This window comes from Musca autumnalis, unplaced genomic scaffold (genome assembly GCF_047663935.1).
Source record: "Musca autumnalis isolate F117 unplaced genomic scaffold, ASM4766393v1 scaffold_2, whole genome shotgun sequence".
Lineage (NCBI taxonomy): Eukaryota > Metazoa > Arthropoda > Insecta > Diptera > Muscidae > Musca > Musca autumnalis.
Genome location: NW_027411755.1, coordinates 118,150,907 through 118,173,301, shown reverse-complemented (window position 1 = coordinate 118,173,301; position 22,395 = coordinate 118,150,907). Strand labels below are relative to the sequence as shown.

The window sequence follows — 22,395 nt, the reverse complement described above, 5'->3', positions numbered from 1 at the left end:
GATCAGTACAAATTGTTACGTTTAACGGTATAGTTGGTGGATTTTGCGGACGGGAAATCGTGTAGATAAAATTTTCGTTACGGTATATAAACGAATGCGTTTTTCTTCAGTGCTAGCGGTTAATATCATTACGTGTACACACGGCTTTGTGGAAGAATAAAAGAAAGCAAAAGATTACTGAAAATTGCTTGTTAGCAACATTAGTAACTTGTTCGACGTATTGTCTGCGATAACCGGCTGTTAATTTAACGTCAAGCAATCAGTCCTTTTGTTAAGGTGTGTAGTGTTGTGTTTGTTTGTGTGCAATGAATTAACAAATTTGTTTTTGTTTCGTGGCCTATTTTTTCGGTCATCACGTTTTTAAGTCGTTTCGTTCGTATGATTTATTTATGTATACATAGTATGTGTGAATATTTATGTATATGTAAATCATTACAACAGAGTTTAGCGTAATTATGATGTCTCCTATCTTTCGTAATAACACGCTGAATAAGCATATGGTGGTATTCAAAAGAATAGAAAGAATGTCATTATGTTGTTTACATTCCATAATAATGATTGTAGAATGTAAACATTTTCAATTTCTCTTTTCGCACAGTGTACAACAACAATTACTAAATAGAATAGAACAGATAATAAATGTTGTGTGAAAACAGAAATAAAACAAAAATATTGACTTATTAAAGAAAAAGCTAAAAATTTGGAAAATTAAAAATAAATCGTATTTTTTTTAAAGTGCTGTTTGTGTGCCGACTAACGCAAACGAAGAAGAAGGGTCCAAATTTCATTCGTTCTGTTTGTTACGTGTTGTTTTATGCGCTGCCAATGTTATTCTCGTCAAAATATGTAATTGCGTGCATTTGTTCACCCCTATTATCATTTCCTATGTTGTTTTCGTTATAGACCAGACCAAAAACAGAAACAGCAATAATACAATCGTCAATTAGTGAGCGTTCAAAAGATCAATACCTTAAAGGAATACAAATTCTAACGGAAATACAAGGTAATATGAAGTTAACGTTTAATCATATGAATTCTGTTCTAAATCTTTCGCATTGAAATGAGTTTAACGGTTTCCATTACACCCACTAGGTATAACGAAAGCCTTAAAACTTTAAATACTATTGCCAATTTTTAAAAGGAGTTGTAAATCGGCCAACAATTATGTATACACGGCTTCAATCTGATCAATCCGACAAGAAGACGGCTACTTTTTTATCATTCACATTAGCTTCGTTCCAGAACTAAAAAGTTTTTACACATTTGACACATTTTGAACATTTTTCCCCAAATGCGTTCCCGTACACCAAAAAAGTTGCAAAATGTTTACTTCTCTTTGAACAAAAATGGCGCTGAATGGCTTTCTCTTTAGAAACTTTTTACACGACAAATTTGAGAGAGCAAAAATGTGCAACATGTTTGCCGGCTTCCGATTCGCTGACACGCCGACTTTGACATTTGTTCCAGATTTTTTCACGTTTCTGCCATTTTTCCGTTCCCGTACATTTTGGAAAAATGTGTGCGTTGAACTCATTTTTGACAGTTTTCTCTTTTGAACATTTTACCATTAAAAAAGTACTGGAACGAAGCTATTGTGTCTATGAACACAACATTAGGTTGATTTAAGGGCTGTTTACACCATCTATCAATGTCATATGAGCTGTCATTTCTTTCACCCATTCGACATTCTCTATGTTTGTCAAAATTGACGTCATCCATACAACTTTCAATTTGTGCGTTCATACCTGCAAGTGTTATTTTCGTATGACATAACCTATAAATATAAAAACAGCTGTTTTTGTCATTGTTTACATTTATTGTTGAGTTGCAAATTTGCGCAAATTTTAATTTTGGTTAAAGGAAAATGAATATCTAGCATGTTTGTTGTGGTAGAATAGGTTTTTGGGGTTATAGAGGCATTTATGTTTTTGCCACAAAGCAATCATTTCCAAGACTGCTTCTTTCGACCAATCGATCTGAAAATTAAATTATGAACGCCATTTATTTACTTTACTGAATATTTTAATATACATAACTTTCCATTTTCTTTTTTAAAAGATTTTGTTTTTCATTTTTTGTTTGAGAATGACAGAAAACAGCTGATAAATTTATGTTACATACGAGAATGCCGTATCAAATAGAGCGCTCCCTAAATGAAAAATTTACATATGAGTTGCCAAATCATTTTGATAGATGAAAATTTTCATAGTGGTCACACTATGTGTACAACATTCGCAGGTAGAAAATTTGACATCTCACACGACATTGATAGATGGTGTAAACAACCCTTTAAGGATGTGCAGCCAGTGAGATATTGACCTTAGAGCCATTACATCCAATAATAAAATTGTATGTACAGTGACACAGAAATGTATACATACACCCTACAAAAATGCAGTTTAGGCTAAATCGTTGGGTTTTTACAGCAACAACTGCACTGTGTGGCTCCTTGGTGATAAAATAACCATAATTACACAAATTTATTTGAATCTAATACGTATATTTAATACGATTAAAGAAATTCAATTTTCACAACACAGAAAAGTATACATACACCCCAAGGAAATACGAGTATTATTGCAAAATTTATGGAATTAGTAGCAACATTTATAATTTTTTTAGCTTTGGCGAATGTCTCTGGGTGTCTGAGATATATTTTAGAGAAAACAAATAATTTTTGTGGGTTTAATGCCGTTATTTAAGGTCGGACTTCTTGTATAGCTCATTAAATCCGACCCTTGCTTAATTCTTTGCGTTTTTTGGTATTGAACTTTATAAAAAGCACAAAATTAGTTTCAGATTGCAAATCTTGAGATCCTAGAAAGCTTTGGAGTTGTTACTGAGCAAAATATTCCTTCCTGGTAGTCGATTAATACACGTTTTTCCTTAAAATTTCTCAGGAAGTTAATATATTCCGCGAAATTCCTGGCCCAAATTACATGCAAAAGCCATTGAATTGCCTTGTAATATGGTCCGATACAATCCTTGGGCATCAATTGACTCATAAATGTACAATTATATGAAACGTTTCGCCCTATAGTGAGGGTAATGATCATAATACGAAAGCGACGTTGTTAACAGTACAAATTTCATGTTTTTTTGTTAGTGCTTATATTTTGTTGCTTTGGAAGATTTGGATACAGGGTTGTAACAAAATATTTCACATTTCTGATTCAATTAATGCCCAAGGATAGTATCGGACCATATTACAAGGCAATCCAATGCCTTTTGTATGCAATTTGCGCCAGGAATTCCGCGGAATATATTAACTTCCTGAGACATTTGAAGAAAAACGTGTATTAATCGACGTCCAGGAAGGAATGTTTTGCTCAATAACAACTCCAAAGGTTTTTAGGATCTCAAGATTTGCAATCTGAAACTAATTTTGTGCCTTTTATAAAGTACAATACCTAAAAACGCAAAGAATTAAGCAAGGGTCAGATTTAATGAGCTATACAAGAAGTCCGACCATAAATAACGGCATTAAACCCCCAAAAATTATTTGTTTTCTCTAAAATATATCTTAGACACCCAGAGACATTCGCCAAAGCTAAAAAATGTATAAATTTTGCTACTAATTCCATAAATTTTGCAATAATACTCGTATTTCCTCGGGGTGTATGTATACTTTTCTGTGTTGTGAAAATTGAATTTCATTAATCGTATTAAATATACGTATTAGACTCAAATAAATTTGTGTAGTTATGGTTATTTTATCACCAAGGAGCCACACAGTGCAGATGTTGCTATACAAAACCCAACGATTTAGCCTAAACTGCATTTTTGTAGGGTGTATGTATACTTTTCTGCGTCACTGTAGGTACATCAACCCAAGTTTGGCATAAGTTGAATATACGGACTGGATTCGCATCGATGATAAAAAAATTTAGATTTAAAGGAAAAATTTGTTCGCGTTAGCCGAGATTTGTTCCTGTCCATAGGAGAAAGTTCTAAATCCCCGGCCGAAGGCCGGCTATATATGAAAAATTTCGATTTAAACTAAACTTATCGTCAAAACCAAGGGAATTTTTGAACTTTCGGAGCCTATATCTCGGGAAGTATGGACTTCCTGCCCATGATATATACATTGGCGTGATCAGGACCGCAAGCCCTACCTGTGATAAAAATCAGATCGATCCGAATCCAGTCCAAACATTCATCCTGGTCCCCAAGTTTTTCTAAATTCAATACATGTCCGTCCGTTCGCAATGTACAGGTCGCACTTATTGTCTGATTTAGCTGAAAATTAGGGAATATCATTTTTAGCCGTAGGAAGAACGCTATTGCTTTTGGTGAAAATCGGTTCAGATTTGGATATAGGTCTCATATATATTTTCGGCCGATTTCACGTATTTATAGCACCACACACGATATATTCACGCGATATTGATGAAATTTGGAATGTGTGACTTAATTCGGTCTAGAAATAAATGTGCCAAGTTCTATTGAAATCGGTTTAGATTTGGATATAGACCCCATATATATTTTCGGACGATTTCACGTATTTGCTGCACCAAACACGCTATATATGTCCGATTTCGATGAAATTTGGAATGTGTGACTGAATTCGGTGGGATTGTGTGAAACGTTGCAATTTTTTTCGAAATTGGTTCAGATTTGGATAGTGCTCCCATATAGGTACATATATTTTACATATTCACAGTGTGGTGTAGGGTATCATATAGTCGGCCCCGCCCGACTTTGATCCTTTCCTTACTGATTATTATAAGGTACAAATTTGTACAATCTTTTACAAAATAATAACAAACTTGTTCAGTAAAAGAGAAATGAGAAGTACTTGCAAGTAGTTGGAAGAACATGCAAATACTTTTTACTTGCGAAGTTATCGAACAGGCCTATTATGTTTGTATGTTCGTTCTTCTGTTCAATCTGGCTATGGGTCTATCTCCAGTTCCAGGAAAGTAGCTTCTTCGATGGGATGTAGCCACAGAAAGGTTCTTTGTGTCGTGCGGGGCCATGCCGCATACTGGGCAGATGTCTTGCACGGCGCGATCAATTTCCGCCCAATAAGAATTTAGGCGACTGCAATATCCCTAGCGTAGTTGAGCCAAACAATTTTTAACAAAACTATATAAAGGGCCCATCGAAACTTTGAGACCCCAGTGACACGTTTTAACATATTCCGATTGGCAATCTTAATTTTTAATAAAACTAAACATTTTAGGAGGGTGCCGCATAAGAAAAATCCGACAAAAGCGTAATCGGCCTGTACGATTCACATTTGCTGGCATCCTTGCCTGACTAAAGGTGGCTAGCGACAGGTTGAGAACTTTAGTGAGATACTCCAATCCCGGCTCATCCAGCTGTTTCAACATTACCATGGAAATTCCGTCAGGCCCCAACGCTTTGAATGATTTAGCGTTCCTGATGGCATTCGCAACATCATCCATTGTAAACTGTGGTGGTTCATCCTCGGTTCTTTATACAATCGGAAAATTTGTATAGGCACTGCGAACAAATATCGAAAGGAAGACGCTCTTGATATGTTGTTTGAAATATGTACAGCAGCAAAAATAAATGTTAATAGAGTTATTGCCATTGGTAGTGTAAACGCTACAGAACATTTTTAAAAAATGTCGTAAAACTCGGCCAATGCATTTCCAGGCATTTGGCCTAAAAAGCAGACACTTTTTTGTTGTAATTTTCGGTTTTGTACGAAAAACTTGAATATATGATATAAATTTTATCATAAATGTTACATCCACATATTAATTTCTCATTGGAGTTGAGCTGAATGATCGAAGATTTTGTGCAAATGAAAAAGGAAAGACCGGTTTCGCTGTTAGTTATGCAGCTCATCAAACATATCGGTTGTGGAAGTGGTTTCTCTGGCAATGCTTCGAAACTCATACTTATACCAAGTTATTGTACTACTGCAATTGAGAGACTAACTTTGATTTTTCAAGTGCAATGTGTTTTTTTTTTTTGCAGCGATGAGTTTTTTTCCCATTCCAACTGCATGGCTTCAACGACAAAATGCTTTTTAGCGCCGACTTCGGAAGTTATGAGTTTGGCTTTGAACGCTAACACGATGTGATAACATTTTTCTGAAGAGCTGCGTAACTAACAGCGAAACAGGTCAGCTAATTTCATGGTTGTGTGGGTTCGAATTTTCGGCTTTCCCTTTTTCACTTGCAAACAATTTTTAATCATTCAGCTCAACTCCAACAAGAAATTAATAGAAAATGAAAAAAATATTTGTAAATGCCCGTTTTCGATGCCCAGGAAAACAAACAGTTTTCAACACTGACAAAAAGCTTTTAAGCTTTGGCTTACACTTCCTGAGTATTTTAAGCCTTCCCTACAATGGTGTTGTTATACACGCCGGTGTATGTTCTCATAGATATTTGGAAAGTCTCCCATTTATCCACATTAGTAGATGGTTGCGGGAAATAGTTTCTTTTAATGTAGTGTAAATGTATTTTGTAGCTTAACGAATAGGCTACAAGCATTATATAAAATAATTGAAATTAAAATGTGAAAAAGTTCCGCATGACTTTACCAATTTACATGTTTAGCATTAGAATAGTAATAACAAATTTAAAGCGTGTCAGCAGGTACTGGTGTGCGATAATGAAAATGCAATAAAACCATATTGTTTTGAAAACTTCGAAAGAATGAAATCTATCCAGTTATTTGTTTTGCTTAACTGTTAATACGTACGTACATACATATTGCACTTTAAATATTTTTAGAATGCATGTTTTTTGACACAAGTTATAAGAATTGTTGTTAAGGGTAATGTATGATTAAAAGAAATAAACATGGGTAAATAATAATCTGGTAGATTATGAAAAATATTGAATAGATGTATACCTACATATATGTACTTATACGAGTATTTGTATCTTTTCTGTTTTTTGATTCCCTGTATACCGATACCTGATTTAAACTGGTTCTGGTAATACGTCACTAAATGATGTCTTATACTTCTCAATAATTCAATGAGATTGACACCTAAAATGCTGTGTTTTACAAAAACCGTTTAAAATCAATCCGTATTGATTCAAAGTACTTGTATATGTAACTAGCGTTGCTTGAACTATGAATAGGGAAACAATTACAATTTGTTATAATTGTTTTATAGAACGATTCCAGACGTTAGTTTTTTGACACTGACTGACTGGGTCGTTTCGGATTTTATACTTGAATGTTGAAAATGATACATGATTTTAAAAACTCTGTCTGTAATTCTAGGTACATAATGAACTGGTGATTGTTACTTACAAAGTTAACATTTTGTTCGGTGACCCACTATAATGACTCCAGAATTCATTTCTGGCAACTATGAGTTATTCACGCTTATTACGGTTGTCGTAGTCGTTCAAGTGACGTAGACGTTGTCGTAGGCGTAGACGTTAGTTACTTTTTTATGTGATGAAAAATAATATACAACGACAATTTTTGACTTTTATAGCATGTTATATCCTTAACATATGGAAAGAAACACATTCGTAATTTCCAGAACGGATTTCTCATTTTTAAATATAACATTTATTTTTTTTTTTTTGATACGACAAATCTGTATTTCGTATGGCGTAATACGACAAATGGGTATTACGTATCGCGTTAAAATACGAGGAAAGAGTCCTGACCGATTTTATAAACGATAGCATATAAAAATAGAAAAAAATCAATATCAAAAGATTTTTTGGCAATGATTATTAAAAAAAAAAAATTGAAAAATAACTATAATAAATACAATCTTTTCTACTTTTATTCATTTGCATAAGATAAATTTCGTGTTTTTATCAGATGACAAACTTTCTATTGAAAATCTGTTAGAGTCCTCATATAACGATTCATGCAATGCAAATTTCTTAGTTTTTGTTCAAGAGATGATTTCAAACGAATTGTTTTACAATTAAAAAAAATAGGTAAAAAAACTTTTTAAGTTAAACGGTTTTATGTTAAACATACATTGCAATGTTTAAGATAAATGTACTAAAAACCAAAAAATAATAAAATAGATACAGTCGTGGGAATTATAAACATATGCATAGACTAAACTAAAATAAAACCGTGGGGCACGTCAATTGTCTACAATCGTTGATTAAAATGTTTGTTTTGTAATGTTACACTATAATTAGGCAGTTGTTCAACCGACAACGATGGACGTGTGATAAGTAGGGCTAGAATGTGGAAACAAGCTAGCAAGCTCGATTATAAGCGAGTTTCAGGGTTTCATAGTGGTGAGCGAGTAGTACTTTGTCGATTAAAGACAAACTACGAGCAGTGAAACGCTTCCTCGCCAGGCAGCAGTGTGAATGTCCAACGATAAACTAGTTGAAACATCTCTTTTATTTACATGGAGTGTATAACTATTGGAATTTCCATGAGCAAGAAATAGTAAGTAATTTCCTCACCGTCTGCGGGCCAACTGCCTAACGACGAATTAAACGATTCTTCTATCGCACATTAAGTCGATAATTTGTAGACAATTGACGTGCCCCACGGTTTTATTTTAGTCTAGTCTATGCATATGTTTATAATTCCCACGACTGTATCTATTTTATTATTTTTTGGTTTTTAGTACATTTATCTTAAACATTGCAATGTATGTTTAACATAAAACCGTTTAACTTAAAAAGTTTTTTTACCTATTTTTATTTTCTAGTTTTTAGTTTTTATTTCGCATTCTGTTTAATTCGTTTAGTGCTTCATTACTGCAAGGTTTCTTGCCCGTTAGTTTATTGCAGTCCAACTCCTCGATACGTAGTCCCTGCAAAGATCTTACTCTACTAAGAGCCACGTAGGCTTGACCTTCTTCAAACAGTTTCGCACCTAAGTATATGACTGCGTGATCCACAGTGCTGCCCTGCATTTTATGTATAGTAGAAGCCCATGATAGTATTAAAGGCAACATTCTTCTTTCAGCCGTCCCGTAATTGTACTTAGCTGGAAACTGTATGGCTTTCGGGTGTATAAGATGTACTGTATAGTGCACTGTATTCTTCTTGTCAAGCCCTTTTATTTGATACCCATATTGGTGGGATTGATAAAAAATTGTTATCAGCCATTTGGTAGCGGCGGCCATCTTAGATTTCAATTTTGCATAGTAAATTGTATTCTACTTGTTGAGACCTTTCATTTGATACCCATTTTGAGGGGGTTGATAAAACCTACGTTATCCGCCATTTTGTAGCGGCCGCTATCTTGGATTTCAATTTTTTATAGTATATTGTATTCTGCTTGTTGAGCCCTTTCATTTGATACCCATATTGATGGGATTGCTAAAAACTACGTTATCCGCCATTTTGTAGCGGCCGCCATCTTGGATTTAAATTTTTATAGTATATTGTATTCTGCTTGTTGAGCCCTTTCATTTGATACCCATATTGATGGGATTGATAAAACCTACGTTATCCGCCATCTTGGATTTCAATTTTTTATAGTATATTGTGTTCTGCTTGTTGAGCCCTTTCATTTGATACCCATATTGATGGGATTGATAAAACCTACGTTATCCGCCATCTTGGATTTCAATTTTTTATAGTATATTGTATTCTGCTTGTTGAGCCCTTTCATTTGATACCCATATTGATGGGATTGATAAAACCTACGTTATCCGCCATTTTGTAGCGGCCGCCATCTTGGATTTCAATTTTTTATAGTATATTGTATTCTGCTTGTTGAGCCCTTTCATTTGATACCCATATTGATGGGATTGATAAAACCTACGTTATCCGCCATTTTGTAGCGGCCGCCATCTTGAATTTATAATGATAATGAATAAATATAATTGTATTGTCACCAAAATCCAAAGTGTATACAAAATTTCAGATTAATCGGTTGACAGGAAGAGGGTGAAATTTGAATTACTAAATTTGACACAAGAATAAATAATAAATAAAAAAAAAACAAACGGGGTGAGCTAAATAAAACCATTTAAAAATATATATATTTTTTAATTTTGTATGAGAAAAAATTGTCGTTGTCGTAAATGTTACGTGGTACCAAAAAATATCCCTACGACAACGACTACGCCAACGACCACAAAAACGTCTACGCCGAACACTTATTTTGATTGTAAAAACTGTAGGGTTAGTTGTTCTTCTGAATTAATAATTTAAAAATGATCTACTAATAATTCTATTAATATTTGTTGTTAAAAGAATTCTTTAAAAATTTAAATTTTTGCTTTTTCGTACAAATATATGCATAATACCAATTAGACGTTACGACACGTCAGTTTGCAATTTTGGATACGACAACGCCAACCGTAATAAGGGTGATTATAAATGTACAAAGTTTGTGTCATATTAAATAAAAAAATGTAGATATAAGCAAAAGGTGAAATGTGCAGCGATATGCAACACATAACAATTTTTATTGAATATGTTAGGATTGCATTAATTTTTTTAAAACCGTACAAAAAATATTGGTATTGGCATACTAAATAACACAATAGCATACGTGGTAAAAATCGTACTCGGCAATGAAATTTATATTTGTCCATATGAAACCAGAATCGAGAATGGATTGACATTGTCTCTACATGCATCTAAGCGAAGAATAATACGTTAGTTCAAAGGTTAAATTTCGTGACATGTGTCTTAGCCCAATAATATTATTTTCCATTAACAATCACTGTATTGATACTTACAAAAACATATTCAGAATTTATGTCCAAAAATATTTATAACCTATTTTCATCAGATTGACAAAGGTTAGTGTATTATTTCTTTCGAAGTTCTGCCGGAGATAAGAATGAAGCAATAAGTTATAAAATGTGGCCTGATGCTGTTATTGAACTCGAAGTTGGACAATGACATTCAATGATTTTTTTTTATAGATAAAGTCTAGTGTGCCTATATACCTATATGTACATATATGTATACATAACATACCCATTGCTTTGATAAAGAAAGTCAATTAAAACTGTGGGCTATTAAACAAAAAATGACATGAGTTTATAAAATTTTTTTAATTAAATAATTGACTAGCAATAAATACAAAATTGTAAAATGTCTGTGAAAATAAATTCGTAAACAACTCCAGCGTCTCTGCCCATTTTGATTTAGACGCTTACCAACACTGAAAATATTTTTACGGTAAAAAACACGAATTTAAGTATAAAATCACATTAAATTATAATAAAAATTAAACAAATTTAATGCAAAAATGTTTAATTAATAATATTACATAAAATATGCCAACATTTTATTAATATTTAAGCAGATATTTGAGTGTGAATTATTATTCCGCCTCAAGTATCCACGTGCCATATAGCAACATACACCATACGATAGGTAATAAAAATACCTATCCGACAGTACCCGATATATATCCCAAAACGTTTTGGGACCCGAGATATCGGCTATTTTATATGTACCGAGGGCCCGTTTGGTAAATGGTCTATTTCTCCGGAACGGTTCCTACTGACCTATCCGACAGTACCCGATATATATCCCAAAACGTTTTGGAACCCGATATATCGGCCATTTTATATATATGCCTAAGGGCCCCATATAGTCAATGGCCTGTTTCTCAGGAACGGCTCCGCGTGCCATATAGCGACATATACCATACGATACAGACATAATTGTAAAGATATTGATTTTCAGTCAACTTATGACGATTTTTTGTATATTTAGCAAAATTGTTTTATGCACAAACTGACACTTTTATTTAATGAACCCCTAAAAGTATTTGTCAAAATATATTGTTCCAAATACATACATATGTGCAATTCTTCATTTTGTTACTTTTACATAATTGTTTTATTTGCTAAATATATGTATTTCTTGTTGTTTGTTTCCATTGTACATACATACATTCACTCATTGTTTGGTTTACATGCAATTGATACATTTATTGCCGTCCCTCGTGTTTTGTGTGGTATTGACTTCCATACTTGCATTAATTAAAGAACTACACTAAGACGGACTTTGTTCGTTTCGTTGTATTGGACTTTGCATTATCGGGAATTCACGTTGGAATTGAATTGTACAAATGTAAAAAATATTCAATTAAAGACAATGACAATAGGTTGATTGATACGTACCCACAAATGTATAACCTTTTTGTTTTCTCCTTGTTGTTGGCGTTTACAAGATAATATTACAATAATTATATTGGCATCTTTAATTGATATTAATAATAGCAGCTAGTAGTGTTAGAAATTGAGGTAGGTCAGTAAAAATTAGAAATTAAACCATTATTGTTGAAAGAGAAGTATGGGTAGACTTCACTGCACTGCTACAATAGTCCATAGGTTAGAATTCCAGGGCACTATCATATTCACTTTAGGATTGGGGAGCAAAATTGGCAAAAGGCTCGGAGATGTTCTTTCCTATTTTAAATACTGATGTCTTGTCAGTTAAAGTTAGCCTGCATAATCGTATAAATTTGGCAGGAATGCCAAACTCAGACATAGCTTGACACACCTGTGATCTTATTGGGCTGTCGAAAGCACCACATAGTCGACAAATAAGTGAAATATATCGATTTGTTTTTCTTGGGTCTTTTCTAGGATTCACCTGACATCAGGATAAGATCTGGTCTGTGGTGGAATTGTCAGGCGTAAAACCACATTTTTTGTTTAGCCGCTCACACAATACCCTCTACAGTACATTGTAGATGTGAAAGGAAGGATACTTATTCCTCTCTGGTTGCCAAATCTTTTCTTGCTCACAGGATTTAACAGACTGGGGTTCCAATCTCTGCGAATACTTTATGATTTTAGCATTAAAATCATCTAGAACAATCTTAATGCCATGGCCAGGACACCTGTTATACATACATTTGTTCTCTCTAAATCACCCTGCTCAAAACGGTGTAATTTTTAACCTTCAATTCTCTTTCGGTTTTTTGTTGAAACAGAAATAAGTGACTAAAGTCATATTCTTGTGATTCCTGCAAGGCGTTAATATTAGTGTTAAACTTTTCTAGTACATTCACCAGTGCGCGAACTGCAGCTTCTATATTTAGAGTCCTTAAAACGTTTGCGTTGGGATGTTAAAATTAGGGGGGTTCGTTTTTAATTTCATTCATTTTTCACATTTCGCAAATGTGTTCGTTCGTGTATTATTTCAGGTTCCGGTTCCTCCGTACCCATACTCAAAAATTCCGCAACGTGGACTGATTGCGTCCATAAAAAATCTGATGAGTCGTGTGGTCCCAATCTAAAGGGTGTTTTTTTTAAGCCCGATAGAACTTGAAATTTTAAAAATAACACAAAAAATTAAATTGTAATCAAATTTTTTTTATTCGAAAGATCAATACGTTACATTTACATTTGAAAATGATTTCGGGCATATGGGCACCGCGGCGAAGTGCATTCTGGACGTCCAATTTTTGGCCACTTTTTCGAGCACTGCTGGCCGTATGTCACGAATAACACGAACAATGCTGGCCTGCAAGGCATCAATTGTTGCTGGTTTATCAGCATAAACCAGTGACTTCACGTAGCCCCACAGGAAATAGTCGAGAGGGGTCAAATCGCACGACCTTGGAGGCCAATTGACAGGTCCACTTCTCGAAATCAACTTATCGCCAAATTTTGACTTCAATATGTCGATGGTTGCGTTCGCCGTGTGGCACGTAGCGCCATTTTCAAACAAAAAATCATTGATCATGGTGCGGTAACGATCTCCATTGACCGTAACGCAAGCTCCGGCCTCATTTTTGAAGAAATAAGGTCCGATGATGCCACCAGCGTGAAAACGCACCATACGGTGCATTTTTCTGGATGTAATGGAGTCTGTAGGGTCTCTTGTGGATTGGTCTCACTCCATATGCGGCAATTTTGCTTATTAACAAACCCGTTAAGCCAAAAATGCGCCTCATCGCTGAACGCCATACAAATGACGAAGTCGTCTATAAGTTGCGCGAATCGACGACTGATTTTCAAAGTAAATTTGGATAATTTCGTAGCGTTGTTCAAGCGTGAGTCTATTCATGATGATTTGTCAGAGTATACTGAAACAAATAAAGAAAGTTTCATCAAAATTTAATTTTTTGTGTTACTTTTTACAATTTAAAGTTCTATCTAGCTTAAAAAAAACACCCTTTACATGTGTTGGATATTGTAGCATCGGGTCCAATACTAATTGAGGCGACTGCATCGTCCGGATTTTAACTGGGCTAAAACCACTTGTGTTTGTCTTGGCAGCTGGCGTTCTTCTGCTGCGATGGATCCAAAGTACGGCATCACATTATATCCCTGTTCTGTCTGCGCGACTGCATCCGTGTGAATGCTATCCACACCTGCCTGATAGGCTAATTTATACCTTTGGACCTCTCTCTAGATCATGAAGATCTCTCCTGACCATTTATACCTTTGGACCTCTCTGAATCATGAAGTTCTCTCCTAACGTACCTGGTTGGGGGAAGCCCGTCCATTAAATCGTGACAGAGATGCTCACGGCGATAACACCCAGTAAGTCCTTCGTCTCCTCATGAAGATGGTCCACTAGTGTCATGAGAAGGCACCCTGTTCCAGTCCTCAAGGCGGCATTCTGTCCTCAAGGCGGCACTGGCGTCGCATAGCTTACCACAGATCGGCTTATTGCTTTGTAAGAGGTCAACAAGGTTTCTTTGTCACCACCCCAAGTGCTGCCGCCAGCGACTTGAGGACCGTGCAAGCCACAGTTATTTGCGACAAGATCAGAAGTAGGAACAATTCTGAAACATGCTATCGAACGTTACTCCCAATATTTTGGGTAGTTAGTGGGCGGAATCAGTAAACCATCGACCAATATGTTCTGTGGGAACCTCATTTCAGCCGTCCAAGTTATGAACAGTGTGGCAGTGGATTTAGCGGGATATTTCTATATACCTCAAATATTATGTGTTTGTATTCGTGTATGACTCATAACGATCTCATGAGTGATATCTGTAAAAATTGATTTAACTTAAAGATTAAAAATGTTTTATAAAATTAATTGACGCACAATAAAAACATTTATCAAAACATCAATATAGAATAGTTGAATTCAAAAATGCTATAAACAGCAAATGTAGTTTTTTTTATTACGAACCCAACAAATACAGTTTGAGTAAATTTTATAGTATTTGGAAATAAAATTGTCTTATCAGTCAAGATTTTAATTTGTAGTGTTTGAAACAAAGCCTTCAAATAACTGTAATAAGAATTTATTATCCAAATAGTATCACTAAATTTTATAATCAAACACGAAAATTAAATAAGCACAGATAAATATAGACGAAGGTGTGGCGAAAATATTTTGACAAAGGCAATTTTACAAGTAATTTTACAACTTTGCACTTTATGATGCAGAGTAATCAGTCGATGGTAATGGACAAGTACATGGTACATACACTATCCGAAGCCGGTGCGCTTCGCTACCACGCAGAACATTTACTTGTAGGCCAATTTCCGTCACACATTGCAAATTTCATTAAAATCGTGTATATATAGCGTTTTTGGCGCATCAAATCTTGAAATCGGACGGAAATATATATGGGAGCTATAACCAAATCTGAACCGTTTTCGATATATTTTGGTACATTTAGTTATAGGCCAAATTCCGTCACACATTTCAAATTTCATTGAAATCGGATATACAAGGTGGCGCAAAAGTAATCTTCCGAAGTTTTTTGGCTGTAATTAAAAAAAATGAAAAACTTTGATTTTTCTTTTGGATTATTTTTATTTGGTCTTTTAAGTTTTTTACATCAAGTCGAGAATATGATATCAGATAAATGGCCGCCACAGTTTATTGTCATTTGAGCCCTTTTTATGGCATTTTCCATCACTTTGGGCAAAACTTCCGGCGATATGTCCTCACATTCTTGACGGATATTGTCTTTAAGAGCTGAAAGAGTTTGAGGCTTGTTGACATAAACCCGCGACTTCAAAAAGCCCCACAAAAAGAAGTCTGGAGCGGTCAAATCAGGCGATCTTCATGAAATTCACGTTGTGCCAAAGTCACCGACCGAATATTGACCAAATAAATACATAGTCACCAATATTCCGCGTTCTGGAGCAGTGTAGCATAACATTGTTTATTAACGTGTATTTTACATGTGTTTACTACAAAAATGTCAAAACAGAGTGACATTAGGGGCCAATCGCAAAAATTATAGCATTTTCTGATAGGAAGATTACTTTTGCGCCACCTTGTATATAGGGAGTTTGGTACATCAAATACTTTAAATCGAACGAAGATATATATACCTTTATATGTAAGCCAAATACCGCCACACATGCTAAATTTGGAGACTGTATCTGTAATCGCTCATAGATATTTGCATACAAAGTTTACATTTTTTGGAGGTACCTCCGATTCTGATGCTATATCACCGGATCAGAGTGGAATTTCAAAACTTTTTATAGCCTATGTTACTTTTAGGCTATGTAGTAATATACCCTGAAAATTTCAGCAAGATCGGTTAATAAATTTCAAACAAACAAACAAACATTTTCCTCTTTTATAGATATTATTTTTTTAGGAATGTAGAACAAGTATTCCTCGCCTTACTCCATCGAACCTTTTAAGTACATGTACATAATAATTATAATGTTTAATGCATTTCATATCTTTCTTTCAGATGAGGGAATACCAAGACTTTGGTCAGTTTCATTTCCACTGGGCTGATTATGTTGTGTTCGTATTGATGATTGTTTTGTCGACTGGAACAGGTGTTTACTACGGATACTTCAGGTGGGTTCAATAATTGAAATTAATGAACATTCATGTAAACATTTATGAATTTATTCACAGAAAAGAAAAGACTGGCAAAAAGATACCACACATTGATGTGGAAGCAACTAAAGCAAAGAGAGCAACCGATTTTGGTTCTTCCAAGATGAATGAATATTTACTGGGATCACGAAAACTAAAAATATTTCCCGTTGCCATGAGTTTGGTTGGTAGGTAAGTTAAGAGCTATCACCTTTTCCATTTCATTCCAAGATTAATTTATGTTTCTAATTTGAGTTGTATAGTTATGTGTCAGGTGTTACCATACTTGGTACCGTATCGGAAATCTATAATTTTGGTACACAATATTGGCTAATTATTGTGTCAATTATATTTATGGCCATTGCTGTGTCAAAAGTATATTTGCCTGTATTTGCTGCCCTACGGGTTGGGTCCTCCTATGAGGTAAGTGTGATTTGTTTTTATTTTTATTTGATTTAATATCTTATCATAAATAGCACCTATTCAAGCAACAGGCTTTTTTGTTATTGTTACTCGTGGCTATGAATTGACTTTTTAACAATGAAAATTGGATGTCAACTCATATCGTAGTGACGTTCACACAATAATTTGCTAATCATTTGTTTAGTATAGACTTTGGGATTTGGGAGTTTTGTCTAGGGTAGCCAATTATCGATAAAAGTTGAAACAAAAAGTCACAAAAGATCGATGTTATTTAGAGATTTTATTAAAAATGTTTGTAGATTATCAGAAATGACGAAGCAATGGAGCTAATTGTGGGCTATCTAACTAGTAAGCCCAATAAAAGCAAAACTTTCTATTATCAAGGAAGTACGGAAACTTTTAATTTTCAGTATTTAAGGCTGCGAATTGTCAGATCTTTAACGATGTATACGTGACAGAAAAAGAAATATCTAATAAAAACACATTTAAAATATTTTTGAATGGCCAGTTTCTAAAATTCGAAAGCAAATTCGTTCGAATAACTACCAAATTTCTGTTTTTGGTCTGTTCCAGAACTGCAAGAATCCACTAATTTTTACTATTTTTTCGTTAACATAAAGAAATACTATCGTAGTATAAATTATTAGCTTCTTGCAGTTTCTGGAACTGTGCATTTGTAAATATTTGGTTTATTTTGTTTTCAAGCAAACAAAATTTCGTTTCGAATCGTCTTAGAGGCCTTAAGAACTACCGTTATGCCTTTTGTAAATCCATTTTACAATAGTTCAAATGATTTTCAAGTCTATTGAGTCTACGCATTAAAACAAGACAATTTGGCAACAATGACTGCTTATGGGAGGGAATATCTGTATATCGCACTCAAATAATCTACAATTGGACTTTGTTCTGTGAAAGTTTAAGATAGGGTATAACCATTATTCTAACCACTTAAAATAGTTTGCTTGTCTGTACAAAATGTTTAATTGAATATTTTTGTTTATCGTTTTGATGTTGATACAATTCATTTGCACTCACATGTCTCAAATTATTATGACTTGTTTCGTCGTTGTTGTTGTAGTGTGGAGAAAATGATCAATTAACAAAAATAGTAATGAAGAATTCATTAAATTTGGAACACATCGTAGTGTTGTTTTCTAAAAAAATATTATTTCTTCAACATGATATTGACATATTAAAAAACACGTGCACCCACAATAAAATGTTATGCTCGTACTTTTGAGAGTCGATGTTGTTAACAGATAACAAAGTACTGTTAAAAGATTTTTATATTTTTTTAAACCAAAATTGTTAAAATGTGCGTTGAAAATTGTCATGAAATTTTATTGAGTTTATGGGTAAAAAGTAAAAAAGTATCAGTCGACATATGCGTACAGAGATATACCCTCAGCATATGTGAATTGAAACTTTAATCTACGGAAAGATCGAATGTATTTAGGGTATTTTTAGAATTTTGTGGCCCTTTTTGGACATTTTAACTTGCCGAGGAGGTACTTACATTACAGCCTTTTGCAGGGTTAACCTTTTTAATGAGGATTTATTTGACGTAAACGCAAAGGAATTGGCATTCTAAATCCAGTGGGTATGTTAAATCCGGTTATATATAAACGTACTATTAGACGCAAATGTTGAACTTCTGTGGGGGAGGTACCCTAAGGAAAAGATCAATATCGGCCATTTAGAAATTAAACTAAATTTGAACAAAATATTAGGAGATCCAAAGTTTGGACCAAATTGGTTGACCCGTTCAAGAGATATCGTGCATACCATTTTAGTGACATTTTTAAATATTGGGGGAAAGTTGTTGACCATCTACGAACTGAAACTAAGTTTTAACAAAATATGACGAAGGTCAAATTTTGGATCAAATCGGTTGATCATTTCGTGCTCTCCAGCGACTCATGTGGTGCTCTAGGGATTTTACACCTTTCGGGCTGTTTTCTCATAAAATATGGACTTGCCCCTGAAACAACATTTACCGTCGTAATTGAGGCAGCGAATGCAAGTTGCTTCAACAAAAATCAAGGTTATTCGAGAGCAGGTCTTAAAGTGAACTTATCCGAAATTTTGTGTGGGAGGTACCTGAAGGAGTGGACAAATATAGTTCATATTCGAACCTGAGCTATATCTGATAGATATATTAGGATGTGTAAAGTATGGACAAAATCGGTCACTTCCTTCAAGACCGAACTATTTTGAACATTTGTGCGGGAGGTACATGAAGGAGTGGACCGATATAGCCAGACAGACGGCCGGACATGGCTAAATCAACTCCAAATTGTCTGAAACGGATTTCGTCCAAACATACTTGTGGTCCAAAATCATTATTTCGATGAGGCACATTTTGCCCGTTTAATAGTGTATATATAAAATAAAATAATTCATGTGATATTTTCAACGTCTGACAGTTCTGTGCGGAATATTGTCCTTATAACGAAAACTCGTGTTTTTGTTCTATTCGGTGAAAAAAGTTTCCGCACCGACTAAGATTTCTAAACGCCTTTTGAACATTTTTATAAAGAAAAATTTTGATTTTAGTTTTTTTGAACAAACATTTATTTGTATACATTAGACTGGGTGGCAGGCCCCAGTGGCACGTGTTAACATATTCCGATTGAGCTCAAACTTTGGCAATCTTAATTGTTAACAAAACTAAATATTTTAGGAGGGTGTCGCACAAAAAAATCCGACATCGATTTTTTCAAAACCACTCTAGTATACATATGATTTATTTATGTTAAAATAAATGCTTAAAATATCGCGATTTAACGAAATTTATCTATTGGACGTATGTAGACTTTTCCGATATTGAAGATTATATTTAATTTCAATAATAAATAGTTTATTTAATAATGATATGCTATTATTGATTTAATTAATCGAACTATATGACCTAAGGAGAAAAAATTATATCTAGCAAAGTCCTATAAATCAACCACAATGCAACGATCGTTTCGTTAACTGGTTAGGTTAACATCATCAGGCATATTAAATGTTGTTATTGCTAGACAAATTTCGTCATTTGCTATTATAATGGAAAACATATAAGAAAAAACTGCAATGAAAAACTTGTACGCAATCGGCACGGAAACTTTTTAATGGTAGGGGAAAAGTGATAATGCATTTCTTAATATTTTTCTATGCTCTATACGGCTATGTGGTGGTATTTTTGATATTTGCAAAAAATGCAGAAAGTTATAACCCTAATGTACATATGTATCTATTTTGCTGGTGATATTTAACATTTTTTAAATCTAGGAGCGCTAGGGAAATCATAATAAGTATCAAAAGAAAATATTCTTCTTAACAGACGAATTGAAATGACCTACCATTCGGCGATAACAAAAGTTAAAATAGACTTCCCGTTTTGACTAAAGAAACCCTTGCCAAGAACTGCAACTCTAGGTTTATCTCTTTTTTGCGGAAAGTAGGGTAAAAGTAAGCATACCAACTTCAGTAAAATCATGCAGAAATACAACTACTTCGAAAAATGTTTGAATCAATAAGAAATAACTTGAAATATTTTAGGCAACTCAAATAATAAACAAAATTTGTCTCGCAACTAATTGCACCTGAATATTTGTACCATTTAGCCCTGGTGGGTACAATTAAGTTTTCCTTCATTTGTTCATGTGATATACAAAAAATGCCATAAAAGCCATAATTATCAATCATTTTAATGATGGATATATTTCAAATATGTGCACAGTTTCATTTCCTTATCAGGCAGACAGTGATTTGCAAATTATATGGATTGTTAAATAAATTAATTTACAAGGTCTGCGTTAATAATTCTTTTTTAGATATTGCTGGCTCGGTTTATCTTTGCAAATATGCCTTTAAGGAAGTAATAGTTGGGACTCGGCGACAAAAAGTAGGGCATTGATATGAGAGATGTCTCCCTTGTCCCCTCTGGGGTGGAACCATACATATATATGTACGCACCGTTTCTACCGTTTGGTAGAAAAACACCCATTCAGGAGAAGAATCAGAGGTTTCGTCAATATAAATTGAGATATTGGACTAAAGCTTGACTTTTTTAAAGGTTTAAAGAATTTTTCATATTACCGAAAAGTGGAAATTGAAAAACCATCACTACCATCGTAAAAAACTGTGTGTCAAATTTGAGTGAGTCGAAGAATCGGCAATATATCTATATATATTTTTTTATCTACAAATTGTTTTTTTTTCGCCATTGCCCCAGAGGATATTTTCCTAATAACAAGAAAAAGTATCGAACTTGGTGTAGATTACAATGTGCAACAAAATCGGGAATCTAGATTTGGGATTGAAATCCCCGTTTAAAGCCCGTGGGAATATCGAAAACATCAATGAACAGATTCGCCGTGTGTTGAAGTCATCAGTTATGACCTTATAGTGGTTGACTAGATAAATTTAAATCTTTGTTTGCAGCATATTGTTGTGATATTTTTATGAAACTTCCGCCCTGACCTAAAACCGATTAAAAAAACAGAATAAGTTCTTATTCGAAACCTGAAATATTATCATGCATTATCCGCCCGTGTTATGCGATTTGGTCCAAAATTTGTTCCTCGTAATATTTCGCCGAAACTTAGTTCAAGTTCGAAGATGAGCCATATCTGCCAAAAGTTCAAAAATTGTAGCTAAAGTGGTGCGCACGATAACTCTGGAAGGGGATAGGTAACTGATTGGTAATATTTCTTCCAGACATGTCTGGCTTATTGGTGGTGCACTATAACTTTCGAACGGATCACCTGATTTGGTAAAAAATTTGGACCTCGTATTATTTGTCCAAACTAATATTAAGTTCGAATATGAACTATAATGGAACACTTCTTCGCTTTTCTTCCGTACAAAATTTCAAAAATTTATTGGCTTTTCTCGGATCGTTTTGAAATGTTTCACAGCTGGATTTCCTCGCGGTCCCTAATACGACGGTGAAATTTTTTTCGGGGCAAGCCCATACTTCGAATTGATTGTTCAACTTGGCCGAAACTTCGCACATTATGAAATGGCATCTCTCTCACAAAATTTCAAAAATTTTCGCTTAAGAGCAGTTTGAGGGCTGTTCGTGGATTGTTTTGAAATTTTTTACCGAAGGTAACCTTGCGGTCCTGTATACATATTTTTCGTAGGCACGATTTCTGACAAAAATATCAAAAAAAAAAAAAAAAAAAACAGATTTAAGTTCAACATTTACGCTTATGTGCAGTTAAATAATGGCTTTTCGAAGATTGTCTTGAAATTCCCATCTGTATAGTTTTGTTCATGCTTCTGGCACAATAAACCAGAAGATCTA

General features: G+C 34.2%; 1 protein-coding gene across 8 annotated transcripts in view; it reads left to right on the top strand.

Moving 5' to 3' along the window:
• Positions 1-22,395, top strand: part of SLC5A11 (Sodium/solute co-transporter-like 5A11) — a 32,846-nt gene continuing 10,451 nt past the window's right edge. Inside the window, exons 1-5 of one of the 8 annotated variants that reach the window (XM_073969060.1) lie at positions 1-276; positions 599-1,003; positions 16,540-16,652; positions 16,713-16,865; positions 16,937-17,096. In XM_073969060.1, the coding sequence (XP_073825161.1) occupies positions 16,540-16,652; positions 16,713-16,865; positions 16,937-17,096 (426 nt within the window). In that variant the 5' untranslated portion in view covers positions 1-276; positions 599-1,003. Of the gene's footprint in view, positions 401-598; positions 1,004-16,539; positions 16,653-16,712; positions 16,866-16,928; positions 17,097-22,395 lie in introns of those variants that run through there. The other 7 variants (XM_073969061.1, XM_073969064.1, XM_073969059.1 and 4 more) reach the window with 7 other exon arrangements.